This window comes from Anarrhichthys ocellatus, unplaced genomic scaffold (genome assembly GCF_004355925.1).
Source record: "Anarrhichthys ocellatus isolate YVR2014 unplaced genomic scaffold, GSC_Weel_1.0 scaffold57, whole genome shotgun sequence".
Classification (NCBI taxonomy): Eukaryota; Metazoa; Chordata; class Actinopteri; order Perciformes; family Anarhichadidae; genus Anarrhichthys; species Anarrhichthys ocellatus.
The window spans coordinates 1806057-1829580 of record NW_022280087.1 but is presented as its reverse complement, the minus strand read 5'-3'; the positions used below and the strand labels follow the sequence as shown (position 1 = coordinate 1829580).

At 39.5% G+C, this 23524-nt stretch overlaps 2 protein-coding genes across 3 annotated transcripts in view; both read left to right on the top strand.

The window, feature by feature from the left end:
- Positions 1-3301: 3301 nt before the first annotated feature.
- ssr2 (signal sequence receptor, beta) lies at positions 3302-9061 on the top strand. Of its 2 annotated transcripts, none has more exons than XM_031871295.1 (6): positions 3302-3399; positions 3991-4151; positions 6613-6711; positions 7738-7846; positions 7934-8011; positions 8585-9061. In XM_031871295.1, exons 2-6 carry the CDS (start codon positions 3991-3993, stop codon positions 8693-8695), a joined length of 558 nt encoding a protein of 185 aa, XP_031727155.1. In that variant the 5' UTR covers positions 3302-3399; the 3' UTR covers positions 8696-9061. The 2 variants fall into 2 exon arrangements, with proteins under 2 accessions (XP_031727155.1, XP_031727156.1); XM_031871296.1 differs by having other exon boundaries at positions 3375-3399; positions 3988-4151.
- A 3642-nt stretch (positions 9062-12703) lies between these two features.
- Positions 12704-23524, top strand: part of LOC116396594 (death-associated protein kinase 2) — a 20477-nt gene continuing 9656 nt past the window's right edge. The window contains exons 1-2 of the mRNA XM_031871281.1: positions 12704-13031; positions 18091-18225. Of these exons, the coding sequence (XP_031727141.1) occupies positions 18164-18225 (62 nt within the window). The 5' untranslated portion in view covers positions 12704-13031; positions 18091-18163. The remainder of the gene's footprint in view (positions 13032-18090; positions 18226-23524) is intronic.

Below are 23524 nucleotides of genomic sequence, written 5' to 3'. Positions count from 1 at the left end.
TATACTGAATTGCCTGTGAGATTGACAAAAATAAGATGTCCTGACGTGTTTGTTAAAGTGTTATCTACTGCTTTTTTTCGTGTTGGAATACATGTTAAATATTTAACTGAAAAGTAGTAATGCGTGTTTGATACCTTCATTTTTTGGCATTAAATCATTCTGGGATGTTTGCTGAAATTGATTGGATGTGGCACAGCATACCAAGAAAATCTTCCACCAGCCGCCACTGGTTTAGATAGTTTTGTTTTAAACTGTTTAGCTGTTTAGACAGTACGGTACCTCGTTTGTTAATCTCAGTAGAGTTTTCGGAGAGTTTGTAAAAGTTTTGCTTTGTAAACAAGTTGCTGAGTCACTGGACCTGAGGACGCGATTGCGGACCGAGACAGACTGTTGGTGTGTTCCTGGTGAGGATTTCACCGCCGTGGCCGTCACCTCCGCTGTCGGCGTGGTTTTTTGGACGACATACTGTTTTTCTCAAGGACTGACATTGAATGGTGATTTTGGATTTGCTGTGTAACTGTTTCTGCTGAGGACAAGGATTCGAGAGGCAGCACCACACCCGAGCTACACTGGCCTGCAACGTTTTCTTATTGTATGTAAGTGGGTGTGTGTGTGGGCCCATGAGTGTTTTAAAGTCAATTTGAGTATTCTGTCATACCCTTAGTATGCTGTAAGGTGTTATTGTTTTGTTTTCTTGTCCCCCGAAAGGGTAATTATTATTTGAACATTTACAAAAGCTTTTATTCATTTTTTCATCCTAATGAGTTGTCTGTGGTCAGTTATTTAATTATTGCTAAGTTTGATAGTTTCTTTGTTATTCGGTGGGGTAATATAAATTCACCAAAATCAGGTAAACCTTCTTGGTAACTACCTGAGGAGTTCAGAACCCAAACACACCATCATTCCAGTGTAGGTCTACTCTCTATAGAGTGTCGGGGTGCTACACCAGGGGCGTTTCTAGGATTGAAAGAAAGGGGGGGGGCTTAGCCCCAAGGGGAGAGGCATGTTTGCGCACATGACAATTTTTTTTGGGGCCCATTTGGGGCCGTGGATATCCATTGTTTCAGACAGTTCATAGATTGGTTCAATCAGAAAGAGTGTGATTTTGCTCTGTAGTTTTGCTTGCATTCAGTATATGATAACACAAGAGACAGAATTTCAGGGTCATAGTGAAATTTGACAACACAAATATGAACTTTTCTCAAATAAAGAGAGAGAAATAATTTTCCTACTTGTAAAGGAAAGACGGATAAACTAGCTTTCATATCCGCGTCACTCCCAAATCCTAATTCTTAAAGGGACCGCACACAATGGATGGAGAATGGACCTGACAGTGTCAACTTTATATCGTTAAGTATGATGATAGGCTATTGGATTGTAATTTGAAGGGGGAGAAAACATACAAACCAGAACGCACGCACATATGTAGCATATTAGAGTTATAAATAACTTGTCCATGTGAGAAACAATAGTTTAATTTAATGACATCACCAAAAAAAAAAAGATTTTTTTTTTTAAAGCCAATAATGCCAAATTATTTGGGGGGGCTGAAGAACATTTTAGGCCTAAAATGTCGTTAGGCCTGAAATAGGCCTAACGACGCCCCCTCATGACAACATCACAAACATCTGCCTCATTAATTTGCAGCGCTACAAAGATTTGTCTCGGAAACCAGCTGTATTGTAAACTGCTCCGTAGTACACGTCAAAATGCTCCACGGTAATCTGGTTTACTTAAAAGTGATTCCAATTTTCTTTATTCTATTATTTGAAAAAGCAGAGACGGAGTCACAAAATGTTATTTAAAAAAAATTCAACATGGACCATTTTGTTACAATTTTGTTGGGGCGGTGGGGCATGAAAATTTTTTCTTCCTCCAAAGTGGGGCGTGACAGAAAAAGTTTGAGAACCACTGTCCTAGACGATAGATTTTGGTAATTAGGAGATGAATCTGCAGGACTATTTATTTCATGGGTGAGAAGGCTGCTCTTGCTGTCACGCTGCTGATTGAACGGGAGGCAGGTGAAGAGAGTCAACAATTTAACTTGTAGATATCACCATTAATCTTCCCCACTTGATTACTTAATTAAGACAATTATTATTTGTATTACAAGTTTTATGAAATGTAATGTTTAAATATGCAAATTAGGAATCATCTTATAAATATGTGCTACTTTGCATGGATATCTTTTTGTATAACTCCATGAATCACAAAATACTGTCAACAGCCATAAACAAAATCCCTTTTCTCTCTGTTTTTAGTATTACAATGTTGTATCAATCAGGCTATGATATATAGACCATGATAGATCTGACTATAAATATATATAAGTATATATAAATAATAAAACCCAGAGATAACCCTGAAGTTACCTCGCTAAGCCCAAATCCTGCTTTGTACAGGACTCTGTTCAACCAAAGCCTGCTCCAACGTGATTTGTCAATACTACTCAGAATACAGACAGATTTTGTTTTTAAAACACTTTATTAAAGGAAATATCATACACAATACATAATGACACACAAAGACACATAAGAAACCACATGAACAATAGGAAGCCCAGGCGTACAGGCACATAAACAAGGGCAACAAGACTCTTTTATACAGAAGTCCCAATCATAGCTCCACAATCAGCTTGTGAGGTCACGAAGGTTATGGATGTAACACAGTCCTCATAGCTTTAGAGTACTTCGAATATGTTATGGCATCCACATATTCATTCAGTTCATTCTTAAAAGTAGGAAAGAAAGGTTTAGAACCATTGAATTTGATTATGGACGTGGTACCCAGCACTAATATATATATATATATATATATATATATACACTTTTTGGGGGGATATATATTCATACTTATATTGTATATAGCTGTTAAATGTTTATACCTACATCTGTTCTACTTTTTTGCTGCCCTTTTTTATTCTTATATATTTTTTATTGTTTATTGTAAAATAGTGTTTGTACATTGAGAGCGGAGTGGAAACCGGAGACAAATTGCTCCTGCAAATTGCTCCAGAATCAACTTAAAAAAGCTGATTCTGATTCTGATTCTGATTCAGTCCGAGTAACACACTCCTGCCCAATTACAATCGACACACCTCAGATTGTAAAACAGGTGCAAGCATACAGATTATTTGCCTAGTTAGAAGTAGCGAGCATTTGTGACAATCTATGGTAACAATACAGTACACGTCTGGTGTACTGTACATTGAATGATTCCCCCTTCAGTCAGAGGAAACAAGACCGCTCCTAGGCACCAGGGGCGCTGCGCGGTCCGCTGCCCTCCTTAGTTCCCTCTCGGTACACGTCATGCAAACAGCAGCGTTAAGGTTCTGAGCATGCGCATCTCCAGCTCCTCCTTCAATAACTGCGACTCGAAGAGAAGCACAGGACGGTGAAGGTCTGTTCCTCTTCTTTCTTTTAGCTATACTAACTGACATTTTAAAATCATATCTAAAATATGATTTTAGTTTACATAACGTAATGTAAACGTAGACAAAGAGTGCTGTTCTGTAGTGTAACGCTAACTCTGTCCCTGGAAGCTAGCGTTAACGTCACATATGTCTCTTGTTGTCCACGTAAGCGTGTGGAACAGGAACGTCAAACGTTAGTGTTCAGCACTCTGATTTGAAGACGAGCTTCAATCTTTATATTTTTACATAATCTATAACACTAATGCTCTCAACTTTTTGAACAGAAGCGCCGTGTTGTTTGTAAAACTAGCTTTGATGAAATGGTTGGGCTTTAGCTAACTGTTAGCCAGAAACATGTTTAAAGACATTCCATTTGTCGTGTTGTATTCCATAAGCGCATGCTAGTTGGTTTTCCTGCTGGCTACGTTAGTCCGTGTTCAAAGGGAGCCTTCGTCTCTACATAGCAACATGTATGTGGACATGAGAACTCTGGAGTCCTCATACTTAAACCTTAAACCCCGTCTCTCTGAACGTTAGTCCTATTTGAGTTGTTTGATCTCTGCCTGTTTTCTCAGCAGATGATGAAGATGCTGCACGTGTGTGTGGTCCTGGCTCTGATGGGCCTGGGCTCAGGAGAAGAGGGAGCTCGTCTGCTGGCCTCTAAGTCCCTGCTGAACCGCTATGCTGTGGAGGGCCGTGACCTAACCCTGCAGTACAACGTCTACAACGTGGGCTCCAGGTCAGCACTGAGCACTCTCCTACAAAGCTGTCGTTCAGAACGGCCTGTGAGCTGTCAACCTCCTCTGATGGATCCACGAAGAGTTCTACTTGATTGGATATATTTTAATACACTTTTCATAGAAATTCAACACTATAACATGAAATCGACAAACTAAAAACTCCAAACAGTGTGATTCATGAAATGGTTTTAATTAGCCAGCTATAACAGGCCATAATAGATGCATAAATATACACTATACCAGGAGTATTCTATTAAAATACAGCGAGGTCCAGTTAAAGACAATTTCCTCATGCTATGATTTAGTCCCATATATAGTAAAGTAGTCAACAACTGACTGTCAAATCAAATAAAGAAAGTTCAATTGAATAATATCTCAACAATATTTGTCAGATTTCAAATTGAACTGGATGAATTATAAATAAATCATAATCTAATAATAAATAAATGTGCTAGATTAAACAATAACATGCACAACGGAAAGCCTTTGAAAAATGTTACTCTTAAAATAAAGTACTTAATTTTAGAAAAAATGATTTCACTGAATTGCCCTGCAGCTTAAAATTCAGTTCATTCAGGTGTGAAGTGATGTCAATCGGAAAAGCCACGATATTATATTCTTATCTTCTGAAAAAGAGAAAATTTGTGTGCAGGGACTTTATCTGTGGTTATTAAACCACTTGTTTCAGCTCTATTCCCTCTGTTAACATCATTGTTGGACATGAATTAACATGTTAGGATTCTGATCATACTGGGCTCTTAGGTTGTTTATTATCTGTGACTTCATTTCAGATGTGAGTGGGTACGTTTGACCAAAAAATTGGTTTTGTCTCGTAGTGACGCTTCACATTACCTCTTTTAATAATTGCCACGGTCTCTGAACACATGAGACGTACTGGTTTTAAACTGAACACATGAGACGTACTGGTTTTAAACTGAACACATGAGACGTACTGGTTTTAAACTGAACACATGAGACGTACTGGTTTTAAACTATCTGTGTGAAGAATGGACATATAAGAGTTAGTTTAGTTAAAGGTTCTGGTTAAGATGTCCACATTTCTCTTTTTGGAGCAGGTCATGTGAAATAAGTTCTCTGACTTGCATACTTCTCCAACTGTTGGGTCTCTCTCCCCGTGTGTGTGTGTGTGCGTGCGCGTGCGTATTTCGCACTCGAGTCGAGGGCAATGCTTACCAGAATACACATATTTGATTGGCCGGCTAGCGTCACGTGAGCTGGTTCACAACGCATGTAATTGGTTGGTGTGCTTCCTGGACTCATGACTGACGTATCGTGATGATATCATATGATTGAAGTATCGTTAATTAAAGCTGCAGGACAATTCAGGTCAATTATTCATTTTTAAAGAGTCACATTTTTAATAGCTTTCTGTTATGTATTTATTTTTTTAAATCCAGCCCTTATTTTACTTGAAATGAGAGAAGAACATCTATTTATTTTTAGAGTCTGTATTATTTATAATTTGTCCAATTCAAAATCTGACGATAAATATTGTTTAGATATTATTCAATTGAACTTTCTTTATTTGATTTGAGAGTCAGTTGTTGACGACATACAGACGTTAATACAACTGTTGGCTACTTTATGTATATGGGACTACATCACAGCACAAGTTAGACATTATTGTGATGTTCCGGACCTTTGCATGAGGAAATTCTCTCTAACTGGACCTCGTTGAATATTAATTGACTACCCCTGGTCTGCATAGTCCAATCCTGCTGACTTTATCCATGACCACACCAGGAAGAACTCGGCACCATCTTGTGGACTGAAAAAGCAACTGTTACCGAAAAGTTTTATTTGCATTTACAATTAGGGATGTCACCATATGAAATTTTGATATCACGATTATTGTCAGAGGACATATCGTGGTTTCATGGTATTCACAATTATTAACCAATATCACTAAACGCTATTTTTCATCTGTAGTCTCTGAGCGGAGGCCACAAGAGCTGCACAGGTTACATACGTTAAAGATCAGTTATATCAAAACCTTCCACTTCAAGAGGAAAAACAATGACGAAACAACAGAGGAGCACACTATCAGCAATACATCAGCACCAGACACATTCAGTGACTGCAGACCCTGACTGTCACCTCAGTGGTGAAGAATTCCTGATCCAGAGGCCGTTTAGCCCAAATGTTGTACAACTTTAACATGAGTCCCCTGCAGTGGAAACTCTTGTTCAGCAGCTCTATAGTGCTATATAAGTGCAGTCCATTTCCCATCTACATGCTGTTAGACACTCTCTGAGGCTGTGCTGCTATATTGTGAGTGATCTTGTACAATAAACCAATATAAACGGAAAGATTATGCTTGTCACTATATCGCAATAATGGTAAGTTGGGTATTTAATTTACGGTAAACATTGGATCCACGGATACATTTTGTGATTGTATTGTATTGCACTTAACTGAGTGTCCTCTTTGTCTCTACAGTGCTGCGCTGGAGGTGGAGCTGTCCGATGATTCTTTTCCCCCTGAAGACTTTGGAATCGTTTCAGGAATGTTGAATGTCAAATGGGACAGGATTGCACCGTATCCTTGAACCTAAATGTGCTGTAATGTTGGTGTTGTAGGGTGAAGTGGGTAATGTCAGATTAACAAACCTGTAACTGAGGGCTCCACACTGACACGGATTCAGTCTAATAATCGGGATGAGATTCCATTTAGAGCTGGGTCATAAATACATAAGAACCCTGCTTTAGGACAATGTTTGAAAATGGATTTTCACATAAACCTCTTCCCTGAGCTCCCACAGTTACTGCTAAACATGTGAGTTCTCTTCAGACAAAGGTCAAATATCAACATGGCAACATGTGCTAATAAGAATGAGGAGTTTGTTGCCACAAAAAGACAACCAAAAGTTCTATTTTATTCCAGCATCTCAAACAGAGTTGCATTTCCCAGCAACCAGAAGTCTGGACACTTCAGCCTTAAAACTTCTGCTAAAGAGCCGCTAACGTTAGCCCAATCAAGTTCTCTCCATTCCATTTAAAGTTATTCTGCCATGTTGGTAGAGATTAGCAGATCACTGGTGTCCTGCCCTGACATGTCTTAAATAGAGGCTACATAATATCAAAATATTACCTCCATATTTTCTGTAGGGCTCAGATATGGAGGATATGCTTCTAATCATCCTGATCGATATACTCTGTCTATTATGTTCACAGACATCTACTGCCCCAAATGTCAATCATCTCTCTGATCAAACTTCTACAAATCTAAAGAGGTTACTATGTTTTTTTTGTTTATGTAAAAGTGACTCATCCTTGGCGACTGTGGCTCAGTAGTAGAGCAGGGTCGTCCTTCAATCAGAAGGGGCTCCGCTAGTCCATGTGTCCTTGGGCAAGACACTTGACTCCAAATCGGGTGTGAATGGTTGGATAGTCCTGATGAGCAGGTGGCTCCTAGCATGTCATCAGAATATGAATGGGTGAATGATGTCATGTAGTGTTAAAGCGCTTTGAGTGGTCGGAATACTAGAAAAGCGCAGTACAAGTACAGTCCATTAACATTTCCCATCTTTTTCAAGTTTTCTGATTTAACTCCTGAACTCTTCAGAGCAAGCAACGTCTCTCACACAGTGGTGCTGCGCCCCCTGAAGGCTGGTTACTTTAACTTCACCTCTGCCTCCGTCAGCTACCTGGCCCAGGAGGGAGGACAAGTCGTGGTAAAAGCAGTTGCTAATCTTCCTGGATCAAAGCAGTTAAAGTGTGTAGTGTAGTGAAGGAAACTCAAGTGTCTGTCCATCCTGCAGGTGGGCTACACCAGCGCCCCCGGCCAGGGAGGAATCCTGGCTCAGCGGGAGTTCGACCGCCGCTTCTCCCCACACTATGTAAGTGAATCAGGCTGCTAACTGAGGGGATGGGAGTTCCGGGTTGATGGGACTTTTGATTCATTAGTTGACATAACATAGGACCACTATCAACACATTTTGTCTTTTTATTTTAGCATGAAATTGAGTTGATTCTATTTATTGGATGCCTAGTAAATCCCTTAATTGTACTGTACACCAGTTCTGTGATGTGAATCATGTCAGTAGTGGATTATTATTCCATCTGAGTGGAGCACGTCATTCTCTGTTAATAAACTAGTTTATTAGGTACATCTAGGTAACACTAATGCAGTCTGCATTCAGTCTGATTGAGCGGTATTGTTCTACTGAGAGGTGTTTCTGTTTTGTACTCTACACTCGTGGATATGAATAGGTTGGACATCATATTAACAACAGCTGTCAGTATGGTGCAACATTATTTAACAGCCTCCAAGATGACCTCACAGTTGAATCTACACCTCTCCAGAAACATTAGAGCATGAAAGTGTGATTTTCCTCTTCCTTCCACTGAGCAGATTATTAATAGAAATGATCGGACTCCTCACCCACCTTCCCACGTCTCCCCTTTTCTAGCTGGACTGGGCTGCGTTCGGGGTGATGACTCTGCCCTCCATCGGCATCCCTCTGCTCCTCTGGTACTCCAGCAAGAGGAAGTACGACTCACCGAAGGCCAAGAAGAACTGAGTAGGCACCATTTAAGGGGGGGGGGGTCTCTGAATAGCTTAATAACCCATATTGGGGTTGAAAGTCAAAAGAGTGCGGTGACCAAGGAACTTGATTGTGATCAAGAGAACTTTGGATCAGTAGGACAACAGCTAAAGTAAGGTGAACCGTTCCAGTGTGCATGAACGTGACCTCTCTCTGTTCTCATCTACAGCTGCTGGCCATTTCTTCACTTTTGGGTTCATGGGTTCATGAGACAGAACAATTACAATGGCTATTACTACTGTAACTGAATTTTGTAATTGTGTACATATGGAACTGAATGCTGATTTGAAGTTTCTAGCCAGTTGTTGAACTTGAAGATAAATTAAAGGGTTTTTCTAAATCTGTGTCTGGTTGATTTCAGTTTTTCAGTTTTGTAACATTTACATGGAACCAAACAAAAAGTGATTTTAAGTTTCTGTGTAAGCATGGAGTTTGTCATTTGAATCAAATCAACACCATCCAGCGTAGTGGAGAGAAATCTGCTGTTAACAAATAAGGCAGCATTGTGTGTATGAGACATTACTTCAGCCCTTCAGGGTTCTATGTCATGTTCAGGCCGAATGTAAATCTTCAAGTGGCTGAGGACACTCGGGGAGCTCAGCTAGCCACTAGGCTGTCTGAAGCTGAAGGCTCTGCACAGGCCTCTAGCGTACAGAGTGGACATCAGCTCCCTCATGGAGCCCCTGTCTTTAGAATGAGCAGACAGCTGTGGCACTACACCCTAACAGTCACTGTAGTGTCTTACCCAGTGAGATAAAATGACCTGTATTGGATGTTTCTATGTTGTCCTGATTCCTGCATTGTTGCCCTGTGAGAACGAGTCTCGTGAGACACAGTTTTTTGTGTGAGGTAAAATCTTCTTTTGCGCGAGTCACGTCACACCTGTGTGCTGGTTTGTTTGAGTTGTGCCACTCACCTGAAGCTTTAACAAGAGCAGCTGGAAACATTTGAGAGGGAACCAACTCTCCAGCCTTATGTCTGCCATAATGAGCCTTAAATCAGCAGTGAGAGAGCATTTTGGATAGAAAATGACCAGGGAGTCGTGTGAACAGTTTAACCATCATAGAGTAAAAAGCGAGTTTTACTGCTGGTTGTCATCGGCCTTGATTAAGTAAAAATATGTGATTTGGAGATTGGCATTGGCTTTCTAGTTGCTAGACTTATAATGACGTTACATTGTGAAGAACAAATGTGTTTAAATCGGCAGGAGGAGAACTAGTAACGTTTGCAGCTAACAGACGTTGAAGTGCAGAGCAGAGCTGTATGGCTCTGGTATGCAGGTTCCATTAAACTAGATTATGTTGTGTTCAAGCTCCACTCACTAAAAATGAGTTTTGGACTAAATTAAACTATAACGTTATCATGATGTGTTCAAATGTAATCTTGTAAAATGTGGTTTTGCTGAGAAACTTAGATAAATTCAGTTGTTTGAAGGAGATGTTTTCACAGTGATATAAAATAGATTAGAGATGAATTATGACCAGTTTAACTTCCTAACACTAATACTAAGCAGTTTATATACGTAAGCATCATTACAACTACTACTGACAAAATCTTTTATTTCCTAATCATTTGAATTGTGTGTTTTATGGCAAATAACCACTATTGATGACTAATAAAGTCAAAGTAAATAGTTGAGGATGATTGTGGTGAAGTTTGACCGGAGTGGCTTGGAAAGTGGTCGGAGGCAGACATGAGAAACTATCCAGAAAACAAAGTGTTTTATTTACAAAAGTGGCCCAAACACATGTACAAACAAACGGTTACCTGAAGCTTAACTGAATAAAACTCAACTCATAAAGTAACTTAGATTAACATATCAGGTGCACACAGCTACACACTGATGTTCCTTTCTTCCCCCACGTAACAGTCAGTCATCTGCTTATATAGAGCCTTCATCAGCAGGATCTAGTTCACATGAGTGCAGGTGACACCAATTACTTCCTCAAATGGTTAAGGGACAAAAGCTATAGCTTACTGCACACCTTTAGGTAGTACTAAACACTTTTAGATATTTTACAATTTGCTATCGACTCTCAACAAAGCACAACAGTTCACAACTAACCAAAATACATGGTCTGGTCCGACCCCATGACATCACTGCTGATGTCATCCAGTGTATAAATACACGTCAAGGTTGCGTGCATGGGAGGAAAGGAAGACATTGGTATCATCAATGTATGGAGCTGTTGATTTTGCTGAGGGTGAAGTTGCAGGCGAAGAGGAAAGATTCTGTTTTGTCGCTGTTGAGTTTGATATTTTTATGTTGCATCCAGGCTTTTATTGCAGAAAGGCAGGAGTCAATGTGGCAGAGGGGTGGGTTGGGGTGTGGTTTTGGTGCTGAGGAATATCTGGGTGTTTCAATCCTATTGCAGTGGAAATCCAGTCCACAATCTGATTAAAAGGGATGATGTAGATGATGAAGAGGGATGGGCCGAGTACAGAATCATGGACAGCACTTTGTGTGACTGTGGATGAGACAGAGGAGTGGTTGCGTAGAGGGAGATCTATTGTAGTGTAGTGTAGTGTGATCTATTGGTTAGGTGGGACTGGAGCCAGCTAAGTGTAATGCCTTCAAGCCTGGAGAACAGGATGTTGTGGTTGACGATATTGAAAGCTGCACTCAGGTCAAGAAGCATGCGAATGTTAAGGGCTCCGGTGCCAGCAGAGATGAGGAGGTCATTAAAAACTTTCAGATGTGCAGTTTCTGTGTTGTGGAATGGGCAAAAAATGGACTGTAGGGGTACAAATAGGGTATTGGAGTGCAGGTGGGTTTGGAGACAATGTTTTTTAAGAGGGAGGGAAGGCTGGAGATTAGCTAGTGGTGGTTGAGGCAGAATGGATCAATACCAGTTTTTTTGAGGATTGGGGTGACAGAAGCATTTTTGAAGGCAGAAGGGACAATTCCATGGGACAGTGAGGAAATGAAGAGGTTGGTGAGGTGAGGACATAGGACAGAGAGGCAAGTCTAAAAAATGTCACCCTTCCCCTTTCAAGTGTGTAGGAGAACCTACGGTGGCTGCAATAAAGACACAGAACTCTCTATCTAGAGCCAGTGTTTGGTTTGTCCTTTCTGGGTTACTGTAGAGACATGGCAGTGCAACATGGCGGACTCTGTGAAGATGAACCATGAAGAGATAAAGGGCTCATTCTAAACTAATGAAAACACATTATTGGTGTTTTAGTGGGATTATACACTATTTAAAACACAGGCTGTTTATGAATATTCAATTGCATTTCCGCCAAGTCCGTTCTACTTGATACCACTAAATTCTACTCACTGGACATTTAATTCCAGACAAATGAACATCTATGGACATGCATGAATTAATAGGTGTCTGATTCAGTGACCGAGGAGTGTCATCATTTTCTCTCCAGACTAACTGTGGTAGTTCAAGTTAGCTGCTGTTGTTCAGTTGACACTCATTAGACAACTGTCATTAAACTTGGTTAGATAAAAGGTTGAACAATTCATGTATTTCTGTGTTTGGAATCAGTGGCAATTTACACAATCTGATATTCATAATTTGTTCAGGGTGACTGAGAAATGGGTCAAGATACAGTCAATGAAAATGTCTATGTGTTTAGGCAAACACAACCAAAATGTATCTTGGCTGATGGATATGTGGTGATTCAGGTGTGGAACCAGACACCTGTTACAACTTGGTATCAGACCAGTTCCCTCACTTATTTCAAACATCCGGCATCCCAAGATGCTGTTCTTCTATAAATGACCTTAAAGTGTAAAACAATAAGGGAAAGATCCCAGGTTGTCCTATACAAAGCTGTACTGTAAATAAATATGCACACTGGATGTGGCTGAACCTTATCAATGTTATCAATAGCACCTTTATTTTTGGACCTTTTCCTGTATAACTGTACAAATGCAACGTCAGAAGGCTTTTGTCGAACTAGCGAATAACACAAAAACAAAGCACTGTCTCTGTTTCTAATTAAAACGTTCTCCGCTTTTATTTTGAAGGCTCTCTGCAGTGCTTTTATTACGTAGCAGCTCTGGGAGCAATGTATCCACAGACTGTACATTAGAACATCTCAGTTTGTCTCGTCCTTCTCAACATGAAGACTAAAATGAAAGGCAGGTGGTTGAACGTGTAACCGGTAGGAGGTGCCGTGGACCCCTCAGGTCGCTAAATTCGTATTTGGACAGGACATCCGCATTCCTCAACCGCCAGTGCCCCGCAGGGCCGAGAGCACAGCGCCGCACGCACATCGAGGACATCGACATCTCTCGGGAGCAGAGCCTGGTCTGATCGATGGGATAGACGACCTAGAAGCCGAGCAGTCACACTGGGTACGTAACCTAGTTCTGTTGCAAAGACTACTTCCATGTCTATGTCGATGGCAGAGAGAAAACTGTGTTCCCGGTTCATGTTCCGTACGTACACAGTCTGAAATCCACGCAGCAGCTTTCAATTTGAACTGTCGCACTTGTGAGATTATAAAGTGGCTATTGCACTCAGTAAAAACTGCAGGATTACATAAACTAGTCCCACAGGTAGAGATGACTAATGTAGGCGACTGGCCGGTGCAGACCTGATAATGAAGTCTAATGCACATTGTATTAGGAAAGCTAAGGCCTATTTCACAGAGATATATTGTATAAAACGAGTATTGTATGAGAAGTAAGTTAACAAAAAAACATAAATCCATAAACCATATTTTGATTTTGGTGGTGACCACTCCTCTTTCATCCCTATCTTTTTGACCTATTTTTGCAATAGAAAATAAAACCTTCGCTTTATAAAGATCACAGAGGACCCGGTCTACCCTGATTAGCCATTCTCTGTCCACTGATGTGGACATTTCTGAATGCAAAGGCAATACTGGGAATCATCTGACTAAACTTGTCTACATTTGAACTGATCACAGACTTGTAATCATTTTCAACACGATTTGACAGGAGTAGATCCAGCAGGCACAGCTCTTCTAGTGGTAAGATGATGAGTCCATGTCTGTGCCTTGTGAAAAGATGTGCTATGTTAAATATACATATATATATAATAATAATAAGACTCATGATACTTTGTGCACACTTTTGGAACTGTACTGGCATTCAGGCAGATTAACTGGACAGTGTATCTCAGCAGCGTCTTCCTACTATCATGGCTCCAGTCTCAGCTGGTCTGAGTCAGAACCTTGAACCCTCTTGGACTACTACAACAGACATCAGCAAGAAATGTTCCACTAAATCTAAACGAAGTTCTTTTACAGCAAACAATTCTTCGTTGCATATGTTTTTAGAACTGAAGTAGACTATAAGATGATGAATTCAGGGCTGATTATTGCTTTAACAATAATACATCTCAGTCTATTATCCTGATAATAATGATAATAATAAAAAGAATAGACTTTGTTTATACAGCACTTTTAAAATCAAAGATGCAAAGTGCATTATAGTACTTTCATCTTTCTTCAAAGTACATTTCTAGAAACAGATCAATGTCTTCTGCCTTATAACAAACAGCATCACCTGCAGAATTGCATCACATGGTCCCTTGTGAGGTTTTCAGGTCTTTATTCAGTATGCAGGCTCTTCTTGTTTGATATCATCATTCTGTAGCATTTCCCTTGATCTCTACAAGAGAAATGTGTAAATGGTAAATAGACTTGTACTTGTATAGCGCTTTTCTAGTCTTCAGCCACAGGGAACCAGTGCCTTTACAAGTGGCATATTCAATCAGATAAGACCTCATCTTTCTGATGTTAAATAAGCAACACTGCCAAGTGATAGATGCAACATGCTCAGTGAAAGTTAGTTGGTTCAATCACAATGCCCAGATTTCGAGCAGACACCCACACACATGTCGTCATTTTAGTGTACATGCATTCTGTTGCAGTTGCTCCTGCTATGGATGAACTAACAGTTCTGGGAGTGTGGTATAATGTGCTTTACTGAAAACGTGGTTGCATCAGGATAGACCCGATCCCGATGGCTTTCAGCCTATTTGGGCTGACAGTGATCGTAGCGAGAGCGGTAAGCGTAAAGGCGGGGACTTGCTGTTCTAGTTAAAAAACAGCAGTGCAACAGTCCTGCTGACATTACGATCAAGGAACTTATTTGTTGCCCGGACATGGAACGTTTTGCCGTGGGACTCCGGCCTTATTATTTGCCACATTACACTCCCTCCTCTGCTAACTCGATATCAGCGCATAGTCATTCACACTGCCATAGCTCGACTCCAGACTCAACACCCGAGTGCCCTCATAGTGATCGCATACCCCCCCCCAAATGTCAGACCTCAACCTGGTAAAACCCCCGTGCTCCAGTGAAAAGTCAGCCTGCAACCACAGGACAGTGATGAGATGGTCGGAGGAGGCCTATGAGATACTTCAGGGCTGTTTAATGTGCTCTGTGTGGAGAGGACATTGTATATGCATGCAACCTACTAAATACCCCTCACCTCAGCCCCTCCCTTTCTAAGGTATATTTAGGATTTTAGTACAACTAGGGGCTACTTCTACATGACAAAATATTTGTTTTTAAAAAGATATGCAAGATTTTAAAAACAAATAAAATCAGAACAGAATTGGACGTTATTTCTAATTTGGATATTGTTTCTAGAGCAACAACAGTTATGTTTACAACAGCAAAGTCACTATATATAGTCATTCATATCTCACTGGAAACTAATGTAAATTGTCACTAAAATAAATAACATTTTTGAGTGAAGTTTATGACTCATTTGTCACTTGCTAGTCACGTGACTGGTTAGTCACTTGCTCGTGTCATGAGACCTTAGTAACTTGTTAGTGACATGAGTCCATAGTAACATGCTAGACATGTGACTCATTTGACACTAACTAGTTAGGAGTCCTTAGTAACTTGCTAGTGACGTGAGTCCTGAGTCAGAATCATTTGAATTGTGTGTTTTATGCAAATAACCACTCCAGATGACAAATAGCAAAGTATAAGGATATAGTTGATGATTAGAATAAATATTTAGTTCATTAGTTTTAGGCCTATTAGAAATATTCAGTTAATAATAGTGAAAAACATAAAACCGTGATGTTTATGCAAATAACCACCATAGGTGACATTTAAAGTTAAGGGATAACAATTCGAGTCTTTGCCAGTTTACAGGGTGTCACAATTTGATTTGACTTTCGGTTACAAGGTCACGATTTGGTTTTGGATTTAAACATTCTTTTGCAGCACTGACGGGTATGCCATTGTTAAATGATGGAGTCTTGATTCATTAAAATCAACAGATTGTTGTTTTTTTGCCATGACTCTCATTTACATTTTCAAATTATTTTTAAAAAAAGAGAAGCTGCATGGTATCAAGCGTAATATTGTTTTGAATATACCACACTCTATGGTCAAATGTAAATGTAATTAAATATGTAATGACAACTTATTTCACCAGTCAATCGGGAACAAACTGTTTCACAACATGAACAAAGACGATCCACTAGATGGCAGGAGGGTACTTCACTACACTAGCTTAAATTACTCAGAGTTTATGAGTTACATCTGAATTTCTAAATCTTCTGCAGCCTGACCCCTAAACTAAACAGTAGCTTTTCTGTCAATGATGCATTTGTTGTTTACATAACTCATGGAGAAGGCAAAAATAATGCCACACCAGAGACATCAGGGAAGTAGGAGGATATTGAAAGCTCATTTTGATCGATTTTCCATTAGAATCAGTATTGTGGTTTACACTGACTTCGGGATGGTTGAAATAGTTTTTTGAATCTTTGTGTCAAGTCCTTGGCAAGAAAATCAAACTTTAAAAAAAACAAAAATTGGAATCGGCCAAAGAACTTTAGTTGGTTATAATGCACAGCTTGATGCTGGGTTCTTTAATACTGTATCATAAAGGGAAGTGAGAAGAACTGAGGGAAGTTAGTTTCACAAAGCTGATGTGTGTGAGTGCTGTAATGTAAGAACCAAGTCACGTGTCATCAGAGAGTGAGGGTAATTGAGGAAAAGGTACAAGGTCAAAACTCCTATTGGCATATACTAGGTGATGACTAGAATATAACTTTTTTTTGGGACAATTTTCAAAGAATGTAAAAGTATACAATAGGAGATAAAGAGCTAGTGATAGGGCAGTGGGCAGGACAGAGTTCGAGGAAAGAGTCTCCATCTTTAGTTAAGTAAGGGGTTGATTTATTGTCTCGTGGTATTGCAGTCAATGTTAAAAACCCTCAGGTTCACAGCCCAAAAGAAGAAGTGTAAATTAGGAAGCACTACAGCTACATGTGATCTGGGCTTCTGTAGAAGCTGATGATGTCATCCAGGGACCTTTCTATTCCACAGAGAGGCTTTCATGAAACTGATATCTTATATAGTCTTGGTAAAGAATGGCCATGGTTACACTTGTCTTTTCAATGCAATTTATGTGATACAATGCACCATTTGAACATAGCTGTGTCTACATTTGTGTGTGTTGGTATCTGGAAGGAGCGGATTTGGTTATTGGCAAGTATGAAAGAAATAATGATTGGTATTATTAATACAATTATAACAATAATTAAAATGACTCACAATGTCAATAGTCAAAATACTATTCTACATTCAGAGTGGCCTGTGGCAGGATGAATTTGAGCACTGACTATAACAACAAGCTATTATCACAACACATGCACAAAATAATCACAGAAACTGCTCCTTTAAATATAACAGTTCATTTATCTTTAACATTACAATATTTTATATTATTGATCAGATATCAATAATATAAATCAACAAACATGCATTCTACAACTATAAGCATACTAAACCTAAAGGCAACAAACAAACACTGAAGCCCAAATTGCTGTGCCTACAGTATTAATGTTAGTTAGAGTCCTGATGTGCAGGTTGCACCTTGCATGGTAGCCTCTGCCATCAGTGTGTGAATGGGTGAATGATGACAAGTCGTATTAAAGCGCTTTGAGTGCTCTGAAGTCAATGAGAGCCAGGCCACCTCGACATGTGGTCTGATTGGATCCCAATGTGAGCCATGTCCGATCTCTTAGCGTACAGTCATTATGTCCTGACATGATCAGAGGACAAGTCATGCAAAAAATTCATGCAGTATAATCAATGATCGATGATCAAAGTTTACACAGCCAATAGAGTTGCACTTTATCAACTGTATCTTCATGCAACTTTGTTTTTTATATTTTGTGATTAAACCAGTATATTTCAAACTAAAGTCCTTTCAAACATTTAAAAAAGAAGAAGAAAGAAAAGGACTTGGACACCCATTATTAGGAAAAAAAAACTGTGAGCTAATCATTTAAGATTTTAAAGAAACAAAGTCTTTGTTTGTTTTTGTTGTTAAATGTAGATTTGTTTAGAGAAGAGCACATAGTGTGTGTTAATTTGCACTTACTGGCATGTTACTGTTACTCATCAGGTCCAACTTTGGTGTATGTTTGGAGGACCATGAACCACTTGAAGTTGGACTAACAGGAGTGAAGCAAAGCAAGATGGCGGTCTTCAAGCCTGAAAATGTCGAAGACTTCTATGAGATCGGGGAAGTTCTGGGAAGGTATGTATACATCAACTCGTTTACCTCAATGCAGCATTAGGTATTTGGACTTTTACAGATGTTGTTGTGTTTCTTCTGTATGCCAACTCATTGGATTGGAAATGAAACATTGTCTATGAAGGTAAAGTGCTGATTTTCAGATTTAATTTAAGTGTGCCCATATCTCAAAGAAACCAAATAGCTTAACTCTGTAACTTAAAAAGAAAATCGCCCAAAAAAGGAGAAACGCCATCACTTTAACAGCTTTATGAAGCCAACACAGTTCCATATTCCATGTCTTAAAACATTTTAGACTGACATAGAAGTAGGTGAAGAACACATTCTGTTGGATTGTTAACCTAACCCTTAGCATCCAGTTTTTCCTGAAGTAATTTTAAGTTTTGACTGAAGTTGTGAATCTTCACCGGCCTCACGGTTCGATTCAATCATGATTCACCTGTCAACTAAACAAATGCACAATGATTCTCGATGTGTCTTTTACAATTTTCAATTTTACTTCACATGGTTACTTTTTCAACAGTTAATACCTGTGATGTTCAGGGCCGTTGTCGATCCGTGAAGTCACGTGATATTTGTTTTCAACTGTGTTCGTATGGACGGAAATCATTTTGGAAACAGTACTGGAACGTCCGCGTGGAAATAGATTGTTTTTGTTTGAAAACTCTGTTTAAAAATGGAATCCTAGTAAAGGTGGATGCAGCCTTAGTTTGTTTATCTCTACTGACGTAGGCAATATTTTCTTTTGTATTTGAATAGCCAGTGTCTTAGCCATTGGAGAGGTGGAAACCTAATTAACCCCTTTTAACATATTTCGTTAAGAAACCCTTGATCCTCTTATTTCATACCTTGTGCCTAGATTAGGCCCCATATACTACTTTGATTTTGAATCCACGATAGTTATGCATATAGAACTGCTCTTTGTGACTGTGTTATGTCATTTCAAACAGTTGTTGATTACCAGCTCATTCTCAGTGGTATTCCTTCAGCACATCTCAAGGTTTTTTGGTGTTCAATTGTTTTACAGGTAAACCCTAATTTCTCTTTAAAGAAAATAAATAGATTTTACATTTCTAAAGATAAGAAAGAGCATAGAAGAGGGTACTTATATGATAAAGAGACAGAAATTATTATTTTATTACGATGGAGGAGATGCTTCACCGAGGCTCCACCGGCACATGGTATATTTTATGCTGAGCCAGCCAGCGTTTCTCCGATTGGAGTGAGACAAGGAGAAAAGGTGATGTCCTGATCTTCGCAATAAAACATCTTTGATGTGACGTGTCGAGTCTTGGCCAATCAGCGTTAAGATGTCTACACAGTCTTTTCCTCCGTTACAGTTTAAGTTCCGTTATGTTCCGTTACCGTTCAGACTTGCTGGGTTAAGTTAATGTCCACTGCATGCAAAACTCTATCGACTGTTAACGTTCGTCAGTATCGCGATTTAGGAGGAAAAAATGTAACGTGGTGAAACATGCAACCTCCCCGTGTTCCGGTTCAGTTCACGCGGTCACTCGTTGATGTTAAACCGGAACACCGGCGGATCTGGTTGCAGATTGTGTAGCGCAGCTTGACGCAGGGCTGAGATGTGAGTGGAGCTGGGCCTGGATAAAGGTGGAGGTTTAAACAGACGTGAAGAGAGAGCAGTACAGCTTCCCGCTGTCACAGTGTTTTAAATACATCGATAAGGCAGGGTATGCTGAATGAAACCTCTGCTCCAAGGAGACAAACTACAGCAACAAGGGCTCACATGCCCTCTCATCACACTGTTCACACTGTTCACTGTGATGACCACAGCCAGTGTACTAACAGTCCCAACAGTCCCACGTTGCTCTCAAGAACCCTGAAGTAATAAGAGGGTGAAGGTGCCTGTACCTTCATTTCAGCGGGTTGCTAATGCAGAGGTGTGTATAGATCACAGCTATTATTTTACTCTTGATAAGTTACTGTTGTGTTCAGAATTTCTCATCAAAGAAAAAGCCCCCCCCCCCCTCTGCTCCTTCGTCCGTCAGCAAAACAAGCCCGAAGCAGCTGGTTCAAGTTAAAATCAAAAGGTATTTAATATCTAACAAAAGCAAATGCAGTTACAAACTGAATCACACTATGAATTACAAAAATATATCCCATGGAATAGAGTTCTGACATGTTCTACACAACAGCCTGGCGTTCCACAGTCCAGCTACATCAGATCTGGTCTTCTCCGTAGATTCAAAGTCCTTTGTCTCAGAAAAGCCTCTGAAAAGTCTCATATTTCACATTCGTCACCACAGTTCTCAGCCCGGGGATTGGCTGTAACCTGTTCTGCTTCTCCTATTCTGTGATCTGTTGGTCTTCTGTCAGACACTTTTCAGCAACATCCCCCTCTCTCCGAAGACTGTGTTTAGTTCCTGTTGCAGAATTTATTACCTTATATGGTGGTGTCATAAGGTCTCTGGTTTCTCTCGCAGTGCACAATACATTCAGTAACTCTCCTTTTACTTTAAACCTTCTACAAGTAAACATATTGTAATACATAATATCCAGCGCTAGGAGCGCTTTTCAACATAGATTTCTGACACTACCTCAGCCAGAGTAGATTATCATTTTAATTTAAATAATTGAACTGGATTGAATGCATATTAATTGCAAATAGAAGATAGGCCACAATTCATGTTACGTGGTGGAGTGTCAGACAGCACGTTGTCTGTTACGTTGAGTGGGTTGCCATGCGGCTCCATTATATTTCCCGCAATTTAAGCGCCTGCATTTTCCAAATGCAATAGTATTACTCAAACATATTGTTCGGTTCGTAATGCGTACCGAACCGTGAGCATCGTACTGAACGGTTCAATATGAATACATGTATTGTTACACCCCTAGTTGTCATTAATCAGTTAGTCATTCAATCAGTTGCTAAGTTGAATAATTAGTTTTCATTCATTCAGAGTTCTTGTACAGAGGGAGGGCTGTAGAAGGTATCTGTCCCTACACCTCATCCATGAGGACAAACCACACTCTCCCTCTCCTGACCCTCGATACTTGCAATCCTAAGGCAGAGGAAATCAATCAAGACAGTTAACTAAAACAGCAGAGGGTAAATAAATGTCAGCAAAAGTGTTTATTAACTTGTAGTAACACACATGCCCATACTTTATACTTATTTCCCCCTGCAAGCCCATTTTCTCCAAAATAGTTTTTATCACATTGAGATAATGATGAACAGGGAAACAACTATCGATAATTTTAACACAAGGATGCAAACCTAGAAGATTAGAAAAGCAGAAACAGCAGAAATCACTTACTTGGATGCCCTATTTTGGGTTTAAAAAAGAAAAAGGTGACAGTCATAGCTTGCATTCCTGTGACAGCACTAAAAAACACAAAGAAAAAGAGTGTTGCCCCCATCTACTGGTTGTCGTATTTGTAAAGGCCTTTTACACGAAGAGGGCTAATATAACTGTAACCTTAAGTACAAGAGCAAAGGCCAAATGGCGATATTACAAATTGACTAATGGCTTACTTCCAGGCTACGCTGGAAGAATTTTTGAAGAGGCCATCATCAGCCCCCCCTCAGTTTGATCAACTGAGCCGTATGCTCCTTTTTCCCTAAAAGATAATAACATGTAGAGTTAGTTTGGTTCACAACACCAAACAAAAGCAGCTTAAGTTGCAAAATACCCAAGTTGAGGTTAGCCGTGTTGTCAACCCCATCGTTTACACTGGACTTTGAAAGTGATATTTCAGGTTCACAACCTGTCTACACCACTATACCACTTTGGTCCATTTATGTTCATAATATGAAGTATAAATTATCTATACAATCACCACAATCTCCATAACATATAAGTCAACCTCCTAAAGTTTTACTTTACTGTAACTAAGGTTGGATGCAGGCAGCCGAGCTGCTGTAAATAGTGCAGTGGCTCCAAGAACCTTGTCAGTTTCTAAAGTCTAAAAACCTAGCATATTTTAACACAAATATGTTATAAGGTTCCTTGTTTTTTAACATTTGGATCATTAGCTATTTCAGTGAGTTGAAACCCAATACTTGCATTTAAAAGTGTATTAATCTGCCACATCTTCTGCTGCTGATCTACTTGTGGACACAAGATTTAAAACAAAATCCAAATCTGGGAAAAGAAGGCTGCATTTGAAGAAGTCTTCGAAATGGGACAGCCTTGTCCCAGCCACTGTGACACATTCACACTATATACAGTATGTCATCCCCAAACACGATAAAGACCCTTTATTAGTAGGAACTTGGCATCCTATCACTCTTTTAACAAGAGATTGGAAGATTTTGGCCTTGATGTTTAAACGGATAAAGGAAAGGGCTAGATCCTATTATTGCTGAAACTCAAACAGGATTTATGAAAAACCAACATATTGAGTGTAACATAACACTCATCTTAGATCTGATGGATTATGCAGATCCAGTTAAGTCTAAGGCTGTTATTTAGTTTTTGATCTTTTATGAGTCCTTTGACACAATCAAGCACACATTTCTTTTAGAGATCCTTAAAGCGGTTTGACTTTGGTAATAACTTTTAATACCTCTGTTGTGATTATTTTCAATACCTCCAGAAGATTCGGAATTGTGATGATCAGAGTACGACTCAAGTGCAAAGATAACAGACCAGAGAATAAAGTTGCAAAAATCAAAGTTTTACTGAGGCTCAGTTCAAAACAAGGCAGGACAAGCATCAAGTGGAATTAACACGCGTCATAAATGATCAAAAACAAAACCTTAACAAAACTTCTAACTAATTACAAAAACAGGTTTCAGGAACAATCTGGCAATTGGTTGGTGAAGTACATCAAATCAAATGTTTGATGAGAATTTGATGTCTGCATTTTCTTTTGACATGCAATTTTTTGCCGAACAAATTACCTGTCAAATGATCAAAATTACATCAGCAAGCCCTTTTGGCTTGACAGCTATGTTTTGTCCACAATATCTCACCTCACTCACAACTGCAACATACATATCACAAACAAATGCCTGTTCTTTCCTAAATGGTTCCACAGAGATTTTCCAATTCCTTTCAAAGAATTCAATTCTGTGAGTCGTGCTCTTCCAGATGGATCATTTAATTTGTGAAAAGCCCCTTCAGTTATGGTGAGATTATTATGAAGCACCTTTATCTGATGTTTGATGGAATTAATCAGATATACATAAAGAGTAACAATAAGCATGTTTGCCAAACTTTTCAAAGAAAATAAAAATTGTCCGGTTCCAGCTGCCGCTTCCAAACCACAGCTACCCCGGGCTTCAGCTGCCGCTTCCAAACCACAGCTACCCCGGGCTTCAGCTGCCGCTTCC

Coding starts and splice junctions, on each gene's coding strand:
- ssr2 (XM_031871295.1), top strand. CDS start 3,991: ATGATGAAGATGCTGCACGTGTGTGTGGTCCTGGCTCTGATGGGCCTG. Junction 6,712..7,737: donor AAATGGGACAGGATTGCACC/GTATCCTTGAAC, acceptor TGAACTCTTCAG/AGCAAGCAACGTCTCTCACA. Junction 8,012..8,584: donor GCCGCTTCTCCCCACACTAT/GTAAGTGAATCA, acceptor CCCCTTTTCTAG/CTGGACTGGGCTGCGTTCGG.